The 16,832-nt window shown below is 42.9% G+C and overlaps 1 protein-coding gene across 4 annotated transcripts in view; it reads right to left on the bottom strand.

Annotated features, from left to right (window-relative positions):
* The window catches only part of FRMD4B (FERM domain containing 4B), a 310,626-nt gene that overhangs the window by 127,683 nt on the left and 166,111 nt on the right, over window positions 1–16,832 (bottom strand). The window contains exon 1 of one of the 4 annotated variants that reach the window (XM_046666026.1): window positions 15,194–15,232. The exons of the other annotated variants lie outside the window; for them this stretch is intronic. Within the exon in view, the coding sequence (XP_046521982.1) occupies window positions 15,194–15,217 (24 nt within the window). The 5' untranslated portion in view covers window positions 15,218–15,232. Of the gene's footprint in view, window positions 1–15,193; window positions 15,233–16,832 lie in introns of those variants that run through there. 4 annotated transcript variants of the gene reach the window in all.

The raw sequence follows: 16,832 nt of genomic DNA, 5'->3' as shown, positions 1-16,832 counted from the left end.
CCGTATCTCCTTTCATGCTGCTCACAATCCTCTGAGGTAAGAAGTGTTACTATTTAGAGTTTAGAGATGACAACACTGAAGTGCAGAGAGCTGAGTAACTTGTCTCGGGTCACGGTGCTATGAAGTGGGGTAGGAGCTCAGGTTCCATCAGGTTGTATAAAAGCAGGACGCTTGTGCATCCCTGGCAGGTTCACTGGGAGTGGAGGAGGAAAAAGAGACAGTGAGAGAGCGAGAAAGGCAGGTGGCATAAAAGAAGCAATGGAAGAAGAAAATGGGCCAGGTTGGAGGGAGCGATAAAGGGGAGAATTCAGTTTACAAAGACCAAATTGAGGAACTGGGTTAGGAAAACTGTTAACAATAAGTAATGCCTGCTGATCATGTGTCTGGCCCTACCCTGAGTCCTTGCTTTTATTTACATGGGCTGTTTAAATTCATTTTCATAACAACCCTGTGAGGCAGCTTCCAATGCTAGCTTCACTTTATGGAGGAGAAAATTGAGGCTCAGAGAAGGTAAATGACTGGCCCCAACCTACAGGGTCACTAGGAATAGGTGGAGCAGGACACAAAGGCAGGCATTCTGATTGCAGAGCCCATATTTTTCATTGCTATATTATTTCTGTTACAAAGTATTTCCCATCTAACAGGTCTTATATAGTAAATCGCATATAGCTTAGGCATTTAACATATCATCTTGATCACCAGGCATAACACCGTTCCAGAAAAGCTTATCTAGAGTCACCAGATCAGAGTTGCCTCTCTCTGGAAGCAAGACCAGAGGAGGAGGAAAGTTTTTGCAACCGCTATTTCTTGGCTATCTCCTGGCTCTGCACCGAAGAAATATGGGCAGCTGCTAAAAAAGGTGTCTATGTGTTTGCCATCAGTTTTCATTAAGCATCAGGATGGAATGAACCCCCACCTGTTGGGCTGCTGGCTCTCTCATGCTTACGTGAGCACTCTGGGGACAGAATGATATTTATCAGTTACGTGGCCTCCTGGGCCTGACTCCACAATACTCGGAGCTTAAGATGTAGTGTCGCACACAATGCAATTAATTCAATGTGGAAAAGCTCTGGATTATGTGTTCATTCATTGACTCAACCAATATTTACTGAGCACTTTCTAAGTGCAAGCACTGTTCTGAGTACTAATGTATGTCAGCAAATGAGATCCACAAGGTCGCTGTTTCTGGAACTTGTCTTAGAGTGGGGTTTCTCAACTTTGGCACTATTGACATTTGTGGCTCGATAATTCTTTGCTGTGGGGGCTGTCCTGTGTATCGTAGGATGTTTAGCAGCATCCCTGGCCTCTATTGACTAGATGCCAGTGACACCCCCACCTACTCTGAGACAACCCAATATGTCTCTGGACATTGCCAGATGTCTCTTGGGGAACAAAATCATCACTGGTTGAGAACAACTGCTCTAGAGGTAAGGAGAAGAAAAGAAACTATTAACAATTAAACAAATAAGATTTTTTCAGATAACAATAAGGGCTCTGAGATAGATCAACCGGCAATGGAATTAAGTTGCAAGCTTGTGCAAAACTCACTCCTTACCCAGGTAGCAGGAGAAAGGAGGAAATTGATGGACAGAGCTTATATTGGACCACTGCTCTTGACAAGTGGCTCCCAGTAGAGACTGGAGGGATAACCCTGTTTCTGGACATTAGCATTCAACTGTAAGCTCCTTTCTGCAGGGCAGAAGTTGGAGGAAAGTAAACAAGAAAGGCTGGCCAGGAGACTGCCTTTTCTGCAGTTCCAGCATCAACCTGGCAAGCAATTTCGGTCAGCTTTGGCAGACTCTCCCTGGGAGGGCATTCTCATAAAAGACAATCCTTTGTCAGATTATAGACTGATCTCACAAGGCTTGTGAAAAAGAAAGGCCAGGTTTCAAAGGAAGAAAGAAAGAAGGAAACAAAACAACTTATTAAGTCTGGAGCCGAAGGCCATCAGGAGACATCAGCCTAGTATCCAGGAGGCACGCACAGTAGGCTTGGGTTTGTGTCCAGCTTTGCCATGTAACTAAGAGTATGGCCTGAATGTCATGGGATCTCTCTAAATCTCAGTTTCTGACTCTGTGAAATGGCACTGACAAGAATCAATCTCATTTAGCTTTGTCTCTTGTATTAATGCAGATTGAAACTAAACTCTACCTCAAAGGTACAGATGAGAATCATATCACCAGTAATACAGTCTATTAATTGGGCACAGATTAGGCGTTAGGGTCTGTGCTAAGTGCCTCATATGCATTGTGAGCTTTATCCTTACTCCACTGCAATGAGTACTATCATTAGGAGAAATGATTTGTAAGCTGTTGAGTGCTATTGTGTTAATTGTAAGTGGCTATTTTAAAGTTGGTTAAATTGTGATTTTTCTCAAGAAAAAAAGCTCTCCTGGATTATTAAGAGGTCAAGCTGTCATATACAAGTTGAAAATCAATGCACGAGCTAAATCCTGGAGAGAACAGGCAACCCAACACCTGGGGATTAATTCCATTTTGATTTCTCAGTGATAATTAACAGACTTACTCAAAACCACTATTTGTAGCTGCCTGTGTGCCCAAAGCTGGCGAAATTCTTGCAAACTCTTGCTCCTTATCCGATTGCGACCAGATGGTGTCTTGGGCCAGCTACTCTTGTTTTTGCCAACAGGAAATGGAAACGGGTATGTGTTGACTGCTTTGTCTATCATGTGCTTTGACATACATTTCTTCCATTGAATTCTCAGAACCACCCTGTGAAGTAGATATTTTTGGCCCTGTTTTACACTGAAGAAGCTGAGACCCCCAAGAGGTTGAGAATAACTTGCCCGAGATTCCTACTTAGTCAGGGGCTCAAGTTCAGCAAGGACTCACCAAATGGCGAGGGGGAGAAACAGATGCATCTTCATGGAAGCTTCTTCACAAAAGAAGCTTCACAAAGCAGGATTCTCTTCATAAATACTCTGCACTTGTCCAATTAGAAGCTCAGATTAGGTACCCACGAGAGACTGCTAAGTGTTTATTTTCAGAAAACCATGCAGGATATTTCTGCTGTTCCTCTTTGCTGAAAACCAGTTGTTAGGCTGTATTTTTAGACGTCACGGTACAGTATCAATGAGTCAACAAAGAAAAGAAAAAATGTGAGGGCGCGGATACCATAAACAGGAAAAGTCATAAAGCGTAACCAAGAAAAGCCGAGAGCACAGCCCGTGGGTTGTGGGAGAGTTTAGTTCTTGTCTGCACTTCAGGTTGAGCAGAAATGAAGTTCTCCAGTCGCCTGGTAGAAAATGGAAAGTTTGGCTTCGGTGATTATGCAAGTAGCAGACACCCTGTGGTTTGGAAACTTTTTGCCTTGCCAACTGTCAGTTTTCTGTTTTCCCGTGAAAAACGGCCCGCAGGAAGGAGCAAGAGGACTGCGTCTTTCAAAAACTTAGAAGGAAAGACAAGTGCAGATCGGCTGAAGAGATTTTAAAAATAAACCGCAATACTGGTTATTTAAAGATATTCTAGGTACTCCCCTGTACGGCACGTTCGGAAATCTCGGCTGAGTATAAGCCACCCACAGAGCAAACACATGACATTGTCACCCTAGAAACCTAAAAATAAACAAAAATTAATTAGAAAATCTACATCAACTTCACATTGATTTGGGAGGACGCACTCATCGTCAGAGTTTTCCTGTTTCAATCTGTCAACCACCCTGTTAGAATGTCTCTGATTTAGGCTCTTCAAAGTCTCTTTGTTCTTTGTGGTCTATGTATAAGTAGAAGCTGAAATAAGTCCTTCTGGAGTTTATAATTCATACAAACAGATTGTATTAGGTCCAGAGTCCTAGTTGGGCGGTGGAAATATCATATTTGGGTAAGGGATTTAGGAAGCATTACCAAATTGTGAAAACAGAAAAGTCAAACACATTTAGGACAACATAGAAAAGTTCTTAACATTAATGTCCAGGACTCATCTTACTGCTGTGGAAGAAACATTCTTTTTCGACCTAGAGCCTTCTAATATCTAGTGATGACACGTCTTTGTCACCTCATGCACGTTGTGTTTTCAAGCAGGATCCAGTCTTTTTTTGAGGCTAACACGGGATTCAAACATTAAAACAAAACAAAACAAAAACTAGAAGGCCACAGGTCAGGGAGACAACAGCAATACGAAAAAGCAGCCAAAAAAGATTTCTGGGCCAGTACCAGAGAAAACAACGAGGAGGAAAGAACCCTTTGAGACAGAGAAAGGTGATGTGGAGCTGCCTCCCAGCAGCTCATGAGAGCCCACTGTCCCTTTTTCAAGCTGGTTGGTAAGCACAACCAATATTAAAAATTAAGTATATGCACTTACAATGAAATAAATTACATTAAAAATGAGGGTAATAAATGCTTAAAACTCATCACTTTTCAATTATTCTTGAGGTTACTTACGTCTATTGAATCTGTGTAGCAGCAATGACATTTAATGGTGTGCTGCTGTTCATCTCTTCCTGACGCAGGGATGTTACATTGATAACGTGAAATAACGTCAAGGCGAGAGTATTGGCAAATGCTACAAATCGGCCCCCTTCTCCCCAGATTGCTGGCTGTTAAGCCCCTACCAGCACACGACTGAAGAAGTTCCATGAGAGAAGGCGGTCTTGGGGAAAGTGTGATGCTCAGAGCACCGTGTCAGGATGTCTAGGCCGTGGAGAGACCACGTGATAAAGATGAAAGAACAGAGACTTTGGATTCAGACCGAACTGTGTTCAAAGCCCAGCTCACTTAACTTTTCTAGGACTTATTTTTCACATCTTTCAAATGAGACTGATAATACCCATCAAGAGAGTTGTTGTGTTCATGCACGCCTGGCACAGTCTGGCAAACAGAGGCCAACATAAAAGGTGACTGTTATAATTTATTATTATGCTTCAAAAAATGCCCAGCGGCCAAGCCCACTGCTGAGGTTCCCCTGACCTAGGACCACAGCTCTCATCTCAAATGCTAGCGTCATTCGCCTTTCCTGTTCTTTTGCCACTGGAATGTAAGCTTCATTTACTGGTTTCCCAGCTCCTAAGACAGTGCCTAGGCCATCGTGGGGCTTAATGAACGTGTGGAATGAATGAATTTCTCTTCATTTCCAGCTCCAGCTCCACTTCTGAGTTTGCTGCCCATTTCTCCTGTTAAGGTCTCATTGACCACTGACTCCTTTGTTTCTTAAGTGCCCGATTCCAACCAGCTGTGTTGCTGCTGTCCTTCTGGAATCTATCAAACCACTGGAACTCTTCTCCCGCTAAAGGAGGCCGCTGTGACCTTAAAGCACGAGTGAAAAGCGTTTCCAGCTTTTTCATTCACAGGCAGAATCGAGCACGTGTCATTATGCTCTGTCGGCAAGTTTCTCCCTGCGTCTATTCCTGCTCTGTTCTAATCTCACTTCCGCTCTGCCTCCTCCAGAACGGACGAGTCTTGTGAGAGGAAATCTTACCCAAAACTTGCAGCTGTAGCCAGGGAACCAAATATTTTCCCCTGTGGCCCTGCCTCAGCGTTGTTCCTTACACTTGCTCTTCTGGAGCAGCATTTCTGAAGGGGGCGAGGGGCTGGGTCATTTTTAAAAAAGAGTGGGTGCTTCTGGTAAGAGTGGCCTGGAGGGTGGGTTATGCAAACTTATTGAGAAGTCACTCAATTCCGGAATTCCTAGTGCTTTTCCCATCACACTCGCTTCAGTCAGGGGGATAAATCAGGGCGGAGCCGCCCACTCAGCCACTGGGAGCAGGGCGGTGGTTGGGGGCAGCCCCTTGGAAGTCAGATGGCTATGGTGTCTGATCCTGGCTCTGCCCCTAACCAGCTGGCGACTTCAGGCAACCCGCTTCCCCTCTCTGAGTAGCTGCTGCAACATGGGAATAATTTTGCTGAGTGCACTGTAAGCACTCCGTAAGAAGCAGCTACTATTGCCTTTTAAAGTGTAGCATATTGTTTAAGAAGTCTGAGGGTCAAGAGCACAGGCGCTGGAGTCAGACAGACTTGGGTTGAAATCCCAGCTCTGCTCTTTAGCACCCGGGTGACCCTGCGCAGGTTACATTTCTTTCCAGCCTTGGTTTTCTCATCTGCAAATGGGGATAATAATAGCACCCACCTCCCTGGGCTGCGAGGGTGACATGAAATAACACACATAAAAGGCGTAGCAGAGTACACACAATTTTTAATAATATTTATCATACCTCTCACTAATTAAAACCAAGCAATTGTTTTAGACTCCTTCAGGGTGGATGTTCTTGAAGGCCAAGCACAGGTGCTGAGCAGGCTCTACTCTGCCCTTGAACTCTACAGAAGAGAAAGGAGCACGTAGCTCTGGCCATGTATAAACTTGGTGTGAATCTTGTAATTCCGTCTGAATAATCTCACCTAGCCTGTCTGGAGTGCTTTCAACTTTCAAACTGCCTTCCCCTCGATTTCTTCTTTTAAAGGTGACACGTTTTGGCATGCCAGAAGTGTCATCCCCCCATTTTACAGATGAGGCCACTGAGGCCCGGAGAAGGGATGTGACTCCTTTGTGGTCACACAGCTAGACAGAATCAGGACTCCAGAGGTGGAGTTCCTTCCTTCTACTGCCCCAAATAATCTTCTGACCCTTACAAAAGAATTCACCCAAAAGTAAATTTAAAACAGAAAAACAAGAAAACTAAAATAAAAGCCAGCTTATGAATGCAATGCTTCATCTTGTGCATTTTATGGTGGGAAGGCTTCCATGACATTAAATTAGAATGTCACTTAAGTGACCTTCCGACTTTCCCAATCAAGATAGGGCAGAGGCAAATCCTTTGCATCAATGTCCAACATACTCTCTGTGATGACGGAAATGTTCTACAGTGTGTTTGGCTGTTGGATGTGGCTGACACTCTAAAGATAATGGAGCTGTGATCAGGTGTGTCAGTCTCCAGGAGAGGTTCCAGAGGAAGAGAAAGAAAATAGCCTGGCTTCACAGATTCTTTAATTATTGGCTCTGTGGCCTTCGACATTGGATTAAGCTTTTTGAGCCCCAGTTTTCTCATTTGTAACATGGGAGGATAATATGATCCAGAATCCTTAGCATAGATCTCCTCACCTTAAACCACTGGGAGTTTCTTCCCTCTTTTTTTCCCGGTTGTGATAAACATGGAAGAAAATAAAGTAGTGGGACTGAGATTAAGCAATTTTGGAAAATTTTGCTTCTTCCCCCTGCCTGTTGGATGACTTAGGAAGAGCACAGTAATCTGTAGAGCCCAGTAGACTGTGACAGCATCGTTCCTACTAGCTACCTTCACTCAATGACACTCGGGTTTCAGTCATGATTGAGCTGGGGGTCTGAAGTCTGAACACCTGGGTTCAAATCTCAGCTGGACCACTTTATCAACTGTGTGATTAACATCCATTCACGTATTCACAAATATTTCTCAAGTTCTAATTGTGTCTTAGACTTTAGAATATATTCTGGGTATTTAGCAGTGACCCAAACTAGTCAAGGTGCTCCTCTCTTACAGACTTGCTAGTGAAGGAGACAGCCAACAAACAAGCAAACCAACCACCACACAGGATGATCTCAGATCACACTAACTCCTATGAAAACAAGAAAACAGAATAATGTGATGCAGGAAAGTTTTTAATTTAGAGTAGTCAGGAAAGGGCTATTTGAGGAAGTGACTTTAATCTGAGAGGGGAATGATGAGGAGTCAACCTTAGGAAGATCTGGGAAAAGAACATTCCAGACAGAGGGCCAACAAGTGCAAAGGCCCAGTGGCAGAAACATGCTTCGTTTGTTTAAGATATGTTGCACAGCTTTCCCCCATTATCACACTCTTAAGGGGCCTCTCCAGACATTTTTTTTCCTAATGCCCTCCTCCTCCATGAAATTTTCATAGCACAGATATATTGTATATCTGTTAGGTAGAGTTGAGCTTGGGAGGGCCACAAACAACTGTAATATCTAAGGGTTTTTTTGCCTCCCAAGAACCAATTTTTATGACCCTTGGGAGTTTACCAAGAAACCGCACATTTTTAAGAAAAAATGCACAGTTTAAGAAAAAATGACAGCAAATGTGGCTGGAGCTTAGTCACCAAAAGGAAAAGTACAGGAGACAAGGTCAGAGAGTTAATGAGGGGCTCATTAGTGGTTCTCGACATGTGGTCCCTGGACCAGCAGCACCAACTGAAGCTTGCTGGAAACACGGAGTGGTGCCCAGCCATCTGTGTTCTGGAAAGCCTTCCAGCTCACTCTGATGCATGCTGAAGTCTGAGAACCACCGGGCTGGATCATTCACGGCACTGGGGGCCACAGGTAAGGAGTATGGGTTTCATTCCAAATGCAGTGGAAGGCCATTGGTGGCTTTTAGGCATGGAGGAGACACGATCTGGGGACATTTGTAAAGGATAACTGGTTACTGTGAGGAGATGACACTGGGAGAGAGGGCGTGGGCAAAACTGGAAGAAAGAGAAACAATCCAGAAGACTTTTGCATTGGTCTTCATCTGTAAAATGGAGATACAAATATGACCAACTTTATAAGACTGTTGTGAGGATTAAATGGGTGAATACACGTAAAGAATTGAGCACAGTGCTTGACACACAGTAAACATCCAATAATTATTAAAACTATTCTGTTTTGCCCCTGCATTCTCTCTTCCGAACTCCTACTGGTTAATATCCAAATATACATCCCTCCACTCCCTTTATTTACCCGTCTATTTATGCCAATGGTACCAATTCAGCTGGTGGGCTGGTAAAATATCTTTGTGGGCTGGTAAATCCCTAACATGTTTACAAGGCTGCTTTTCAGGTCACGTGGAAGGGCCCTAGTGTTTTATTCAGTTTCCTTTTTCCTATAAGACTTAACTGTTGGCCTAGAAAATGAAACAATGTAAAACTCGACTTTTAGAATCCTTTCTGTCATTAACTTTGGACAGTTTCACATCTGTAAAATAGGATGTGTCATATGCAGGGGGAGACACCGTGTAGGGTTAAGCACGGACTTTGGCATCAGTTAACCCTGGATGCAAGACCTGATTCCCACACCAGCTGGTGGACCTTGAGCAAGTCATTTAACCCCTGTAAATCAGTTTCTTTATCGGAAAAATATGGATAGTAACAGTACCTACCTCATGGAGTTGAGAACGAAGCACAAGAATGCCTGGAAAACACCCAACACGGTGCCTGCCACCCAGTGTTAGACATGATGGTGACGATTATTATTGAACCTGCCACAGGCACAATGTGGCTACATGAACCGTTATGGAAAATGTAGTTCTACGGGCCTCAGAAAAGGCATAAAACATTTTGGCTTGGGAAAGACATCAATGGGACAGGCTGATGACACAGATAAACAATCCCAAGCACGCTGCTTTCTCTTTAGTACACAATAGTAAATTGATCTGTAAGAACCCAGCCAGCTCAGGAGAAGTCCCCTCGTGGTTTTCATTTCACGGGCGTGGGAGGCTCCTGAGAGGGTCTTCCAGACTGAGGGGGTTAGCTTCAGAATTGACCTAATTCAATCAGAAAAAAGCTCCCATCTCTTACACAGCCCACCAAGCCCTGCTGGCCTGCTCCACCCCACCTCTCCTCTAGTCCTGTACTCCCTCTGCCTCCCTCTCAGCACTCCAGCCACACTGGTCCTCTCCTACTTCTTCCTCTCTATGATCTCCTTCCCACCTCAAAGCAGGAGGGGACGTGGAAGGTGCCTGGCTAACCTGATTTATCCTTAAAAACATAGATTCCAAGTCATTTTCTCATAGAAGTCATTGTGTAGAGGTTATGAGTGAAGATTCTGGAGTCAGACTGCCCGGGATTCAAATCCCGGCTAAAATATCTTGCTAGCAGCACAACCAGGGGCAAATGACCTCATCTCTTTGTTACTCTGTTTCCTGATCTGCATAATGGAAATAATACTGGGCTTTGCTCTGAGGTTTAGATGAGTTGATGCACACAGGATGTCTGAAATAGCTCTGGGCTCTGTAACTCTTATTATGAGTGTTATTTGTTCTTTTCGCTCTCTATACTTCTCTCTTGCAGCACTTTTCACAATTCTAATTAAATAACGATATCCTTTGTTATATAATATCTGCCTCCAGGGACCTTGTCTGTCTTCTTAACCACTGTATCCCCAGCCTGTAGGATGTACCTTGCAAAAGCAGCTGCTCCATAAGCATCTATTGAATGAAAAAATAGAGTGGCTTATTCATTGTTTGAAATTTGAGAAAGCAACATAGTCTTCTTTTTTCATACAAAATATTTTAAATGTTTTTTTTAAAAAGAAGGCAAAAGGGGTAATGCAAAGCAAGGTTCGTGGCCCCTTGAACCTCAGTTCTTGTTCTAATAAAGAGGGGTGCTTGCTCCTGGAGGTGGGTTCTTGAGGATGTGCATGGTTACCACAAACAACCTTCTATTGTTCCAAACCAAATCAAGTGGCTACTGTGAAAGCTCTGCAGATTGTCAGATAAATCCCTAAAGCCAAGTGACTGTTCTAATGGTGAACAGAGCAATTACTTTCAGGTCCTGCTAGAGTGACCTTCCTCTCAATTCAACACAAGGCCAAGTACCAGGAGGGAACCTGCCTCCTCCATACCCTAGTTGATGCTAAAGGTATGACTCCTGCTCCCAGAGGAGCAGTCCAAGTAGCTGCAGAGCAGGAGCAGCAGGACTTGCTCTCAGATTCTAAACACCTTCTATGGAGCCCATGTCAATTCCGGGACACCCCACTTCTAGAGGGCTAAAATGAGGTTAGGAGCTAAAGAGTTCCAGAAAAACTCACTTCTTGGGCATCACACACAGAGACCAACTAGTTTCTCATCATTTCTCTGAAAGACACACACAGTGCATTCCAGTCCTTCAGCTGGAATACACAGACCTCTCTCCCAGGTCTAGTGAAGAGGTTTGAGGGGTTTGGAACTCCCTCTCCTCTCCAAGTACAGGCAAAATGTGTTGGTAAGAATCTTTCCAGGAAGACTTTCTGTAACTTTCATCGGATTTGCACTGGGTCCATGGCCTTAAAATGGTTTAGAACCAGGTGCTTAAAAAGATGAACACTTGACCTCAAGTTCAAGACTGAAGTCTGCAACGGACATCCTGAAATCACTTATTTGTGAACTCGTGCCCAGTGAAATCCAGACAAACATCGGTAGGCTCAAGGGATCTCACGTGTCCAAAATGACAGAAGGCTGCTGGATAGCCTGACAATGGCAAGACGCGGAGGGATCCAAAAGTGGTGTAATGAGGAACTGGCTCATATTTATCCTATCGTGACTACGGAGGGCCCTGAAAAAAATTACCCACTCATTACTTTGTACACTCAATCTTTTGGTGGTGTCTACATATCTTCGTGACACCATTGTCTTTATTTGCTGTACTTGAAATAGATGTATAATAATACTATTATTAAGTAATATTAACTGACTTTATCAGGTACGTCTTCAGTGCCAGAGGTTAGTTTAACCTTATAAGGTAATTTTCATTATCCCCATCAGAAGGCCAGAGAGATCACTCAGTTTATTAGTGGCAAAGCAGGATTTACATGAGACATTTACTTGAAACATTGCCCTCTTGCATTTTCTCTCTCTCCCTGTTTCAGCGGATAGAGCCTATCAAAACAGAACTTTACCAGTAGCCCCCCAGCTGCTTCAGGGTGTCGCTGGTTGTTGTAGTTGACATTGTTCGATATCTACTTAAATACACTCTGTCAGTTTAATCTTTGACTTCAAAATCATATTAATTAAATTCCACTACTCACAGCCCTTTCATGCTAACAGCTTTTACACTCCTCAAGAGTCAGTTGCAAATGAACTAAAAGTCAAGCTTGTAAGAGTTACAGAGTCACTGGAGAGCTCCCACTGGTCGGAGCTTCGTAAATGTAGTGGTTGCATCTCATTCACTTTTGTAAACCCAAGCCCGGTATGTTGCTGGTGCAGTACACACCCAGGAAACACGTGATAACTTTTAAAAAATTTGGAATCCAAGAAGCAGTGTCAAATTTCAATACAAGAGTTGTATCTATTACCCACAGGTCCTGATTTCTTCCTGGATAGTATCCCTGTGTCTGATTCCAGTTAGCGGTTTCAGTAATTTCTCCATTTTCAACTTTGCCTTACTCAGTTTGTTCCTATCCATACACTGCCATTGGCTCTGCAGGCATCTGGGTCATTGTAGTCCATACCCTGAATTCCTTTCTAGGTGAAAAGGAAAATATCAGGGGGAAGGAAAAAAGAGGGAGAAATGAAGGAAAGAGGAAGGGAAAAGAGGAATGAAAAGAGGGGAGAGACGAAGGTAAGCAGAGAGACAGATAAAGCTGCAATTTATCTAGGTAACAGGGAAGTGACTACAAATAGTGCATTTCAAAGCTGAAAAGGAGCCTCAGCATTAGTCTGACTTCTTCACCCACAAATGTGGATTCGGAGTCCCGGAGAGGAAAACTCAGCTCCTCAAGGCCATAGAGGTTGTCAGCCCTGGAATCCAGTTCTCTCTCTGACTACTATGCTTTTCAGCTATGTTAACACTGCCCTACGTATAAAGATTCTCTCTTATGGATGGTCAGCTTCTGGACTAATCCCATTCCTGATCGGAAAACCTGAATATAAACACATCTAATAGAAAGGGTGCTATAAAGTAAAATCTTGAAAGAACAAGTACAAATCTGCTGACGTGTTCATTCTAACAAGAAGAGAAGAAAAGAAAACCAAAAGAGAAAATACACCAAGAGAACAGATGTGAATGTAACTGCACAGCCCCATTTGCAAAGATTTCCTTTAAAAAGAAAGCATCTGAAATAAACAGAAAATGTGCCCAATATCTTCCTTTTCTTAGATTGCTTTTATTGGAATAATGAACTGTTTGCCTTACCTTGCCAGATTATATTAACATATGTTAATGCATATTTTACCAGTACTCAGCTTTACCTTTCCAGTTTAGAAAAAGTCTTTCATTTAAACATTTTGTGGTTCTCTGACATTAAGCAAGAAAAAAGTCTTAACTGGAGCTTCATGGAATCCATCTTAAGAGCAAACAAAAATCTGACCCTTGAATTAGGATCTTGAGATAGCCCTCTACTAAGAGTTCACTAATATTTTCAAGTTCCTACAATATTTCCAAAGTAATGGGAAAGTGTTTTAGGACATTTTTACCTGGTACTACAGCTTGTCATGACTAGAGACAAGACTTCTGGTTCTTTACTTTGGGGTCTTTCCTGCAGCCGCCCTCCGGTTTCTGCCAGCAGTTGGAAGCAGTGCACAACAAGAAGCAGAACCTCATTTGGGATGCAGCTTCCACATTTCTATTCCAAGATAGAAATGTGTGCATGAGGAGAAACTCAAGCTGCATGAAACGCAGAGATGCTGGAAATTAGGCAAAGTAATCAGCTGGTTCTAGAAACAGCATAGTGGTGGACAGAGTACAGAATCAGGACTTAGGAGACATGGACTCCAGGCTGGGCCCTGCCCCGAAGGGGACATGAGATCTTAGGAAAATTCCTTCACTTCTCTGGATTTTAATTTTATCAATTAATAGAATGAGGGGACTGGACAAAGTGACTCACAAGGTTTCTTCCAGCTCAAATGTCCCATGGCATGAATATATTTAATAATTCAAATTAACCAATGGTATCTGTCCGCCAGCCATCTCCCTCCCTTCCAGTAGCTACTGAGCACTCTCTCTATGCAGAGGCATAGTAACTGTCTGCACAAGCCTCCATTCCAGTAGTCACCACTTCCTGTGTACTCCAGATGGAGGACCAAATAAACGGTGCACTGAACACACAGGATATGCTCTAGAGTGGAATTTGGTATGTCTGGGAATATTTTAGATCCTGTGCTAAGAGATGAGGTTTCTGATTCCTAAAGGGCTGCATTACAGGATGGTCTTACTTCTAGGGAGGTTCTCTGGCCCGCGTGTTGAGAATAGGGTCATCTCATGTGAGGCCCTGGGTCACCACAATGCTACTCTGAGAATCCAGGTCAAAGGACTGCATTTTGGACAAGATTATATTCCTTTCCACTCTGTCAGATGATTAGATACCTTGAGACAGGACTGATTTAGAGACGACTGATTTATTTCTAAGGCCACACTATTGTGTTATGTTACGGAAGGGGGTACTATCCCAGTCTCTATTGTGATATATTTATTTCCTTGACGTTTCTCTTCTCTACCCAATCCTACCCACTTCCTCCACAGACTTCCTCATATACCCAAGGGCTTTGCAGTCTCCTGGATGAAACAATTTCCTTTGTTTTCTGAAGCCTCCCAGATTTTCCTCCCCTCCTCCATCTCCATCATCTACCCATTGGGGAAAAAAATGGACACACACAGTTGAAATTGATGAGTTTACCATAACCACATTACAAGGGAGGAAAGAAAAAGAAAACTTCCCTTTAATTAGGATGTAGGACTTCCTCTGACAAATCATAAAAGTTTTATTAACTAATTGATAGCCATCCCCAAAAATGGCATTTCCGAGGTCTTTTACCTTGAGCTGCTGAATTCTGATCACATAGCGTCTTCACCATAAACTAGACTGGGGAACAGAATTCAATTTCTCCATTTCTGTCTCGAGGCAAGACAGGGACATACATTAAAAGGTCCTTTCAGAGAAGCTACTAATGAGTTCTAGGCACCCCCAGGATCTTGCTGTAAAGTGCTCACAAAAACAGAGAAGTTTCCAAACACGCTGTGCTGAGATGATTAACAATTGCAAATCTAAAAGCCTTTTCATGCTGCTTACTGACTAAGTGCCTGCCCTTGCGCTGTCTTTTCCACACCCATAAAGGAGCTAGAGTCTTCAAAATTAAAAAAGAAGAAAGAAAGAAAAGGAAAAGAACAGTAGTGGGGTGGGGGAGGGCAGAGAGCTGGAATTATACATGTCAACAACAACTGCCAAAGTTCCAAAGTAAAAACAAGAAATCAGTCTTTTCGGACCTTTAAGGGAGCAGAGGTAGCATTTAAAACAATGACAGGAAAACCCTCCAAAAGACGGGCATTAAGGACCATCTTCACTTTGGTATCAAACAGGAGCATAGCCAACTCTGTTTTGGAAAAAGTAAATCTTTGACAAGAGCGAAGATAAATATTTCTTGTAGTTTCCTTTTCTGAAAGATGGGTCCTGGAATATTAGTACTTAGATTAGTCCATTCCAGTACAATATTAAATATTATCTGCCCAGGATTTTGCTAAGAAATGCCAGTAAGAGCACTGTTCCACTATCTGTAGTCAGAAGATTATAAGAGAAATTGTTCTTACCTCCGAACCATGATCTTGGCTCATTTAAGGGGCTGGAGAGAACGTGCAGGACAAAGGACACATGTATTAAGCACTTGTGATGTGTGTGTTTTCTCCAAATACAAGCTGGTGGAAGTAGGGACCTAAAAACCCCGCCGCCTTCCGCTGCCATATAATCACAAGGAAATGACCTTACCATTTGTTGCTTTGATTAGAAACAAAAGCCTTTCGACATGAGTCAGGAGAGCAACGGGGAAAAAAAAACACAACCACCACCAAAAACTTCTGCTCTTTCTTTTGGCCACCTAAAGTCTCTCTTCACGACCTGTTTCAAACACATGATGAAACGTTTCCTGTTTTGTAAACCTCATTGATAATGCATGATCTAAATTAGATAAGTATTCAGAGACAGGCTTTGCCATCCAAGAATCCCAACTTCAATTTCGCTCTTCAGTCTGTACATATTCTCAGGGAATTTCATGAACACAAATAGAAAAAACACTGAACTCAACTGTGAAGCTCACAGCCATCTCATGTCAACAGATTTTACGCTCAGAAAGAACCTCAGAATTTCATGGGATAAACAGTAATATCAATCAGCATCAGTGTTGCTAGCCACAAACAAAAAACCTTGTCAGGAAGATTGTGGTCTCAAAAAAAGATTTAGTTCATCATTTGCATTTAACAAAATCATTACTATTGAAATTACTCAATGGATAGGGAATAATCCAAACATGTTATACTTCAAGGTGAAGCAGAGAGAAAAATATACAGAATACAGGAAAAATAATAAATCCACTTATTTTTAGAATGCCTAAGAGCTTGTGACATGGCACCATGCTTCTCCCACTTGAAAAAAAGAACCTTCTGGAATTTTGCGCAAGTATGTGGTATGGCTAAGAACATGAGTTCTAGAGGCAGACAAACCTGGTGTTTTGTAGCTGTATGTCCTTGGGAAAATTACTTGACCTCTCTGAGAATCCATTCCCTCCTTAGTATAATGGTGATAAAAATCCCTATCTCATAAGGAGTATTGGAGGAGCTAAATGAGAGAAGGCATGCAAAGCACAAAGAACTGGCCTGACAGATAGGCATATAGCACATGTATTTAAATAAAGAATGAGGTGCCCTCCTCCACCCCCGCAAAAGTTATCCCTCAGAAATGAGGGAGCAGCTTTATCTTCGAGTCCTTTCAAAGACTCTAAATTACTTTGAACTACAATGCATTGCCTGGGGAAGACACGATAGCCCGAAACAAGCTCAATCAATGCCAAGTGTGGACGCTTATACAGTTCCTCTGAGGAAATCAGTAGAAAAGGTGGCCAAGAATTGAATATAGATTTGGCAATTGTTGTGGGCATGTGACCTCACAATCGGAGGAGGTGGATGTTAGAAGAAACAAGTTACTTTAAACATCACTTTAAAAGACCATGCAGGAGGTGCTTATGCTGGGAGACCACGTATGTACACCTACAGGATGAATGGAACAAGGGAAAAAATGTCACGCGGTAATATTCCCAGTCAAGTAGCATCTATGGAGATTCAAAAAGTGCTGTAGCTCAAACAGCTTAGGCAGAAGTGAAGATGCTGTGCTTGGGAGAGCTCCGAGGATGACTCCAAGAGGGACTTTTGTTTCAGGGCCAACACACAGATGCATGTG

This window comes from Equus quagga, chromosome 1 (genome assembly GCF_021613505.1).
Source record: "Equus quagga isolate Etosha38 chromosome 1, UCLA_HA_Equagga_1.0, whole genome shotgun sequence".
Lineage (NCBI taxonomy): Eukaryota > Metazoa > Chordata > Mammalia > Perissodactyla > Equidae > Equus > Equus quagga.
The sequence above is the reverse complement of the archived record's forward strand: the minus strand, read 5'-3'. Positions and strand labels throughout refer to the sequence as shown.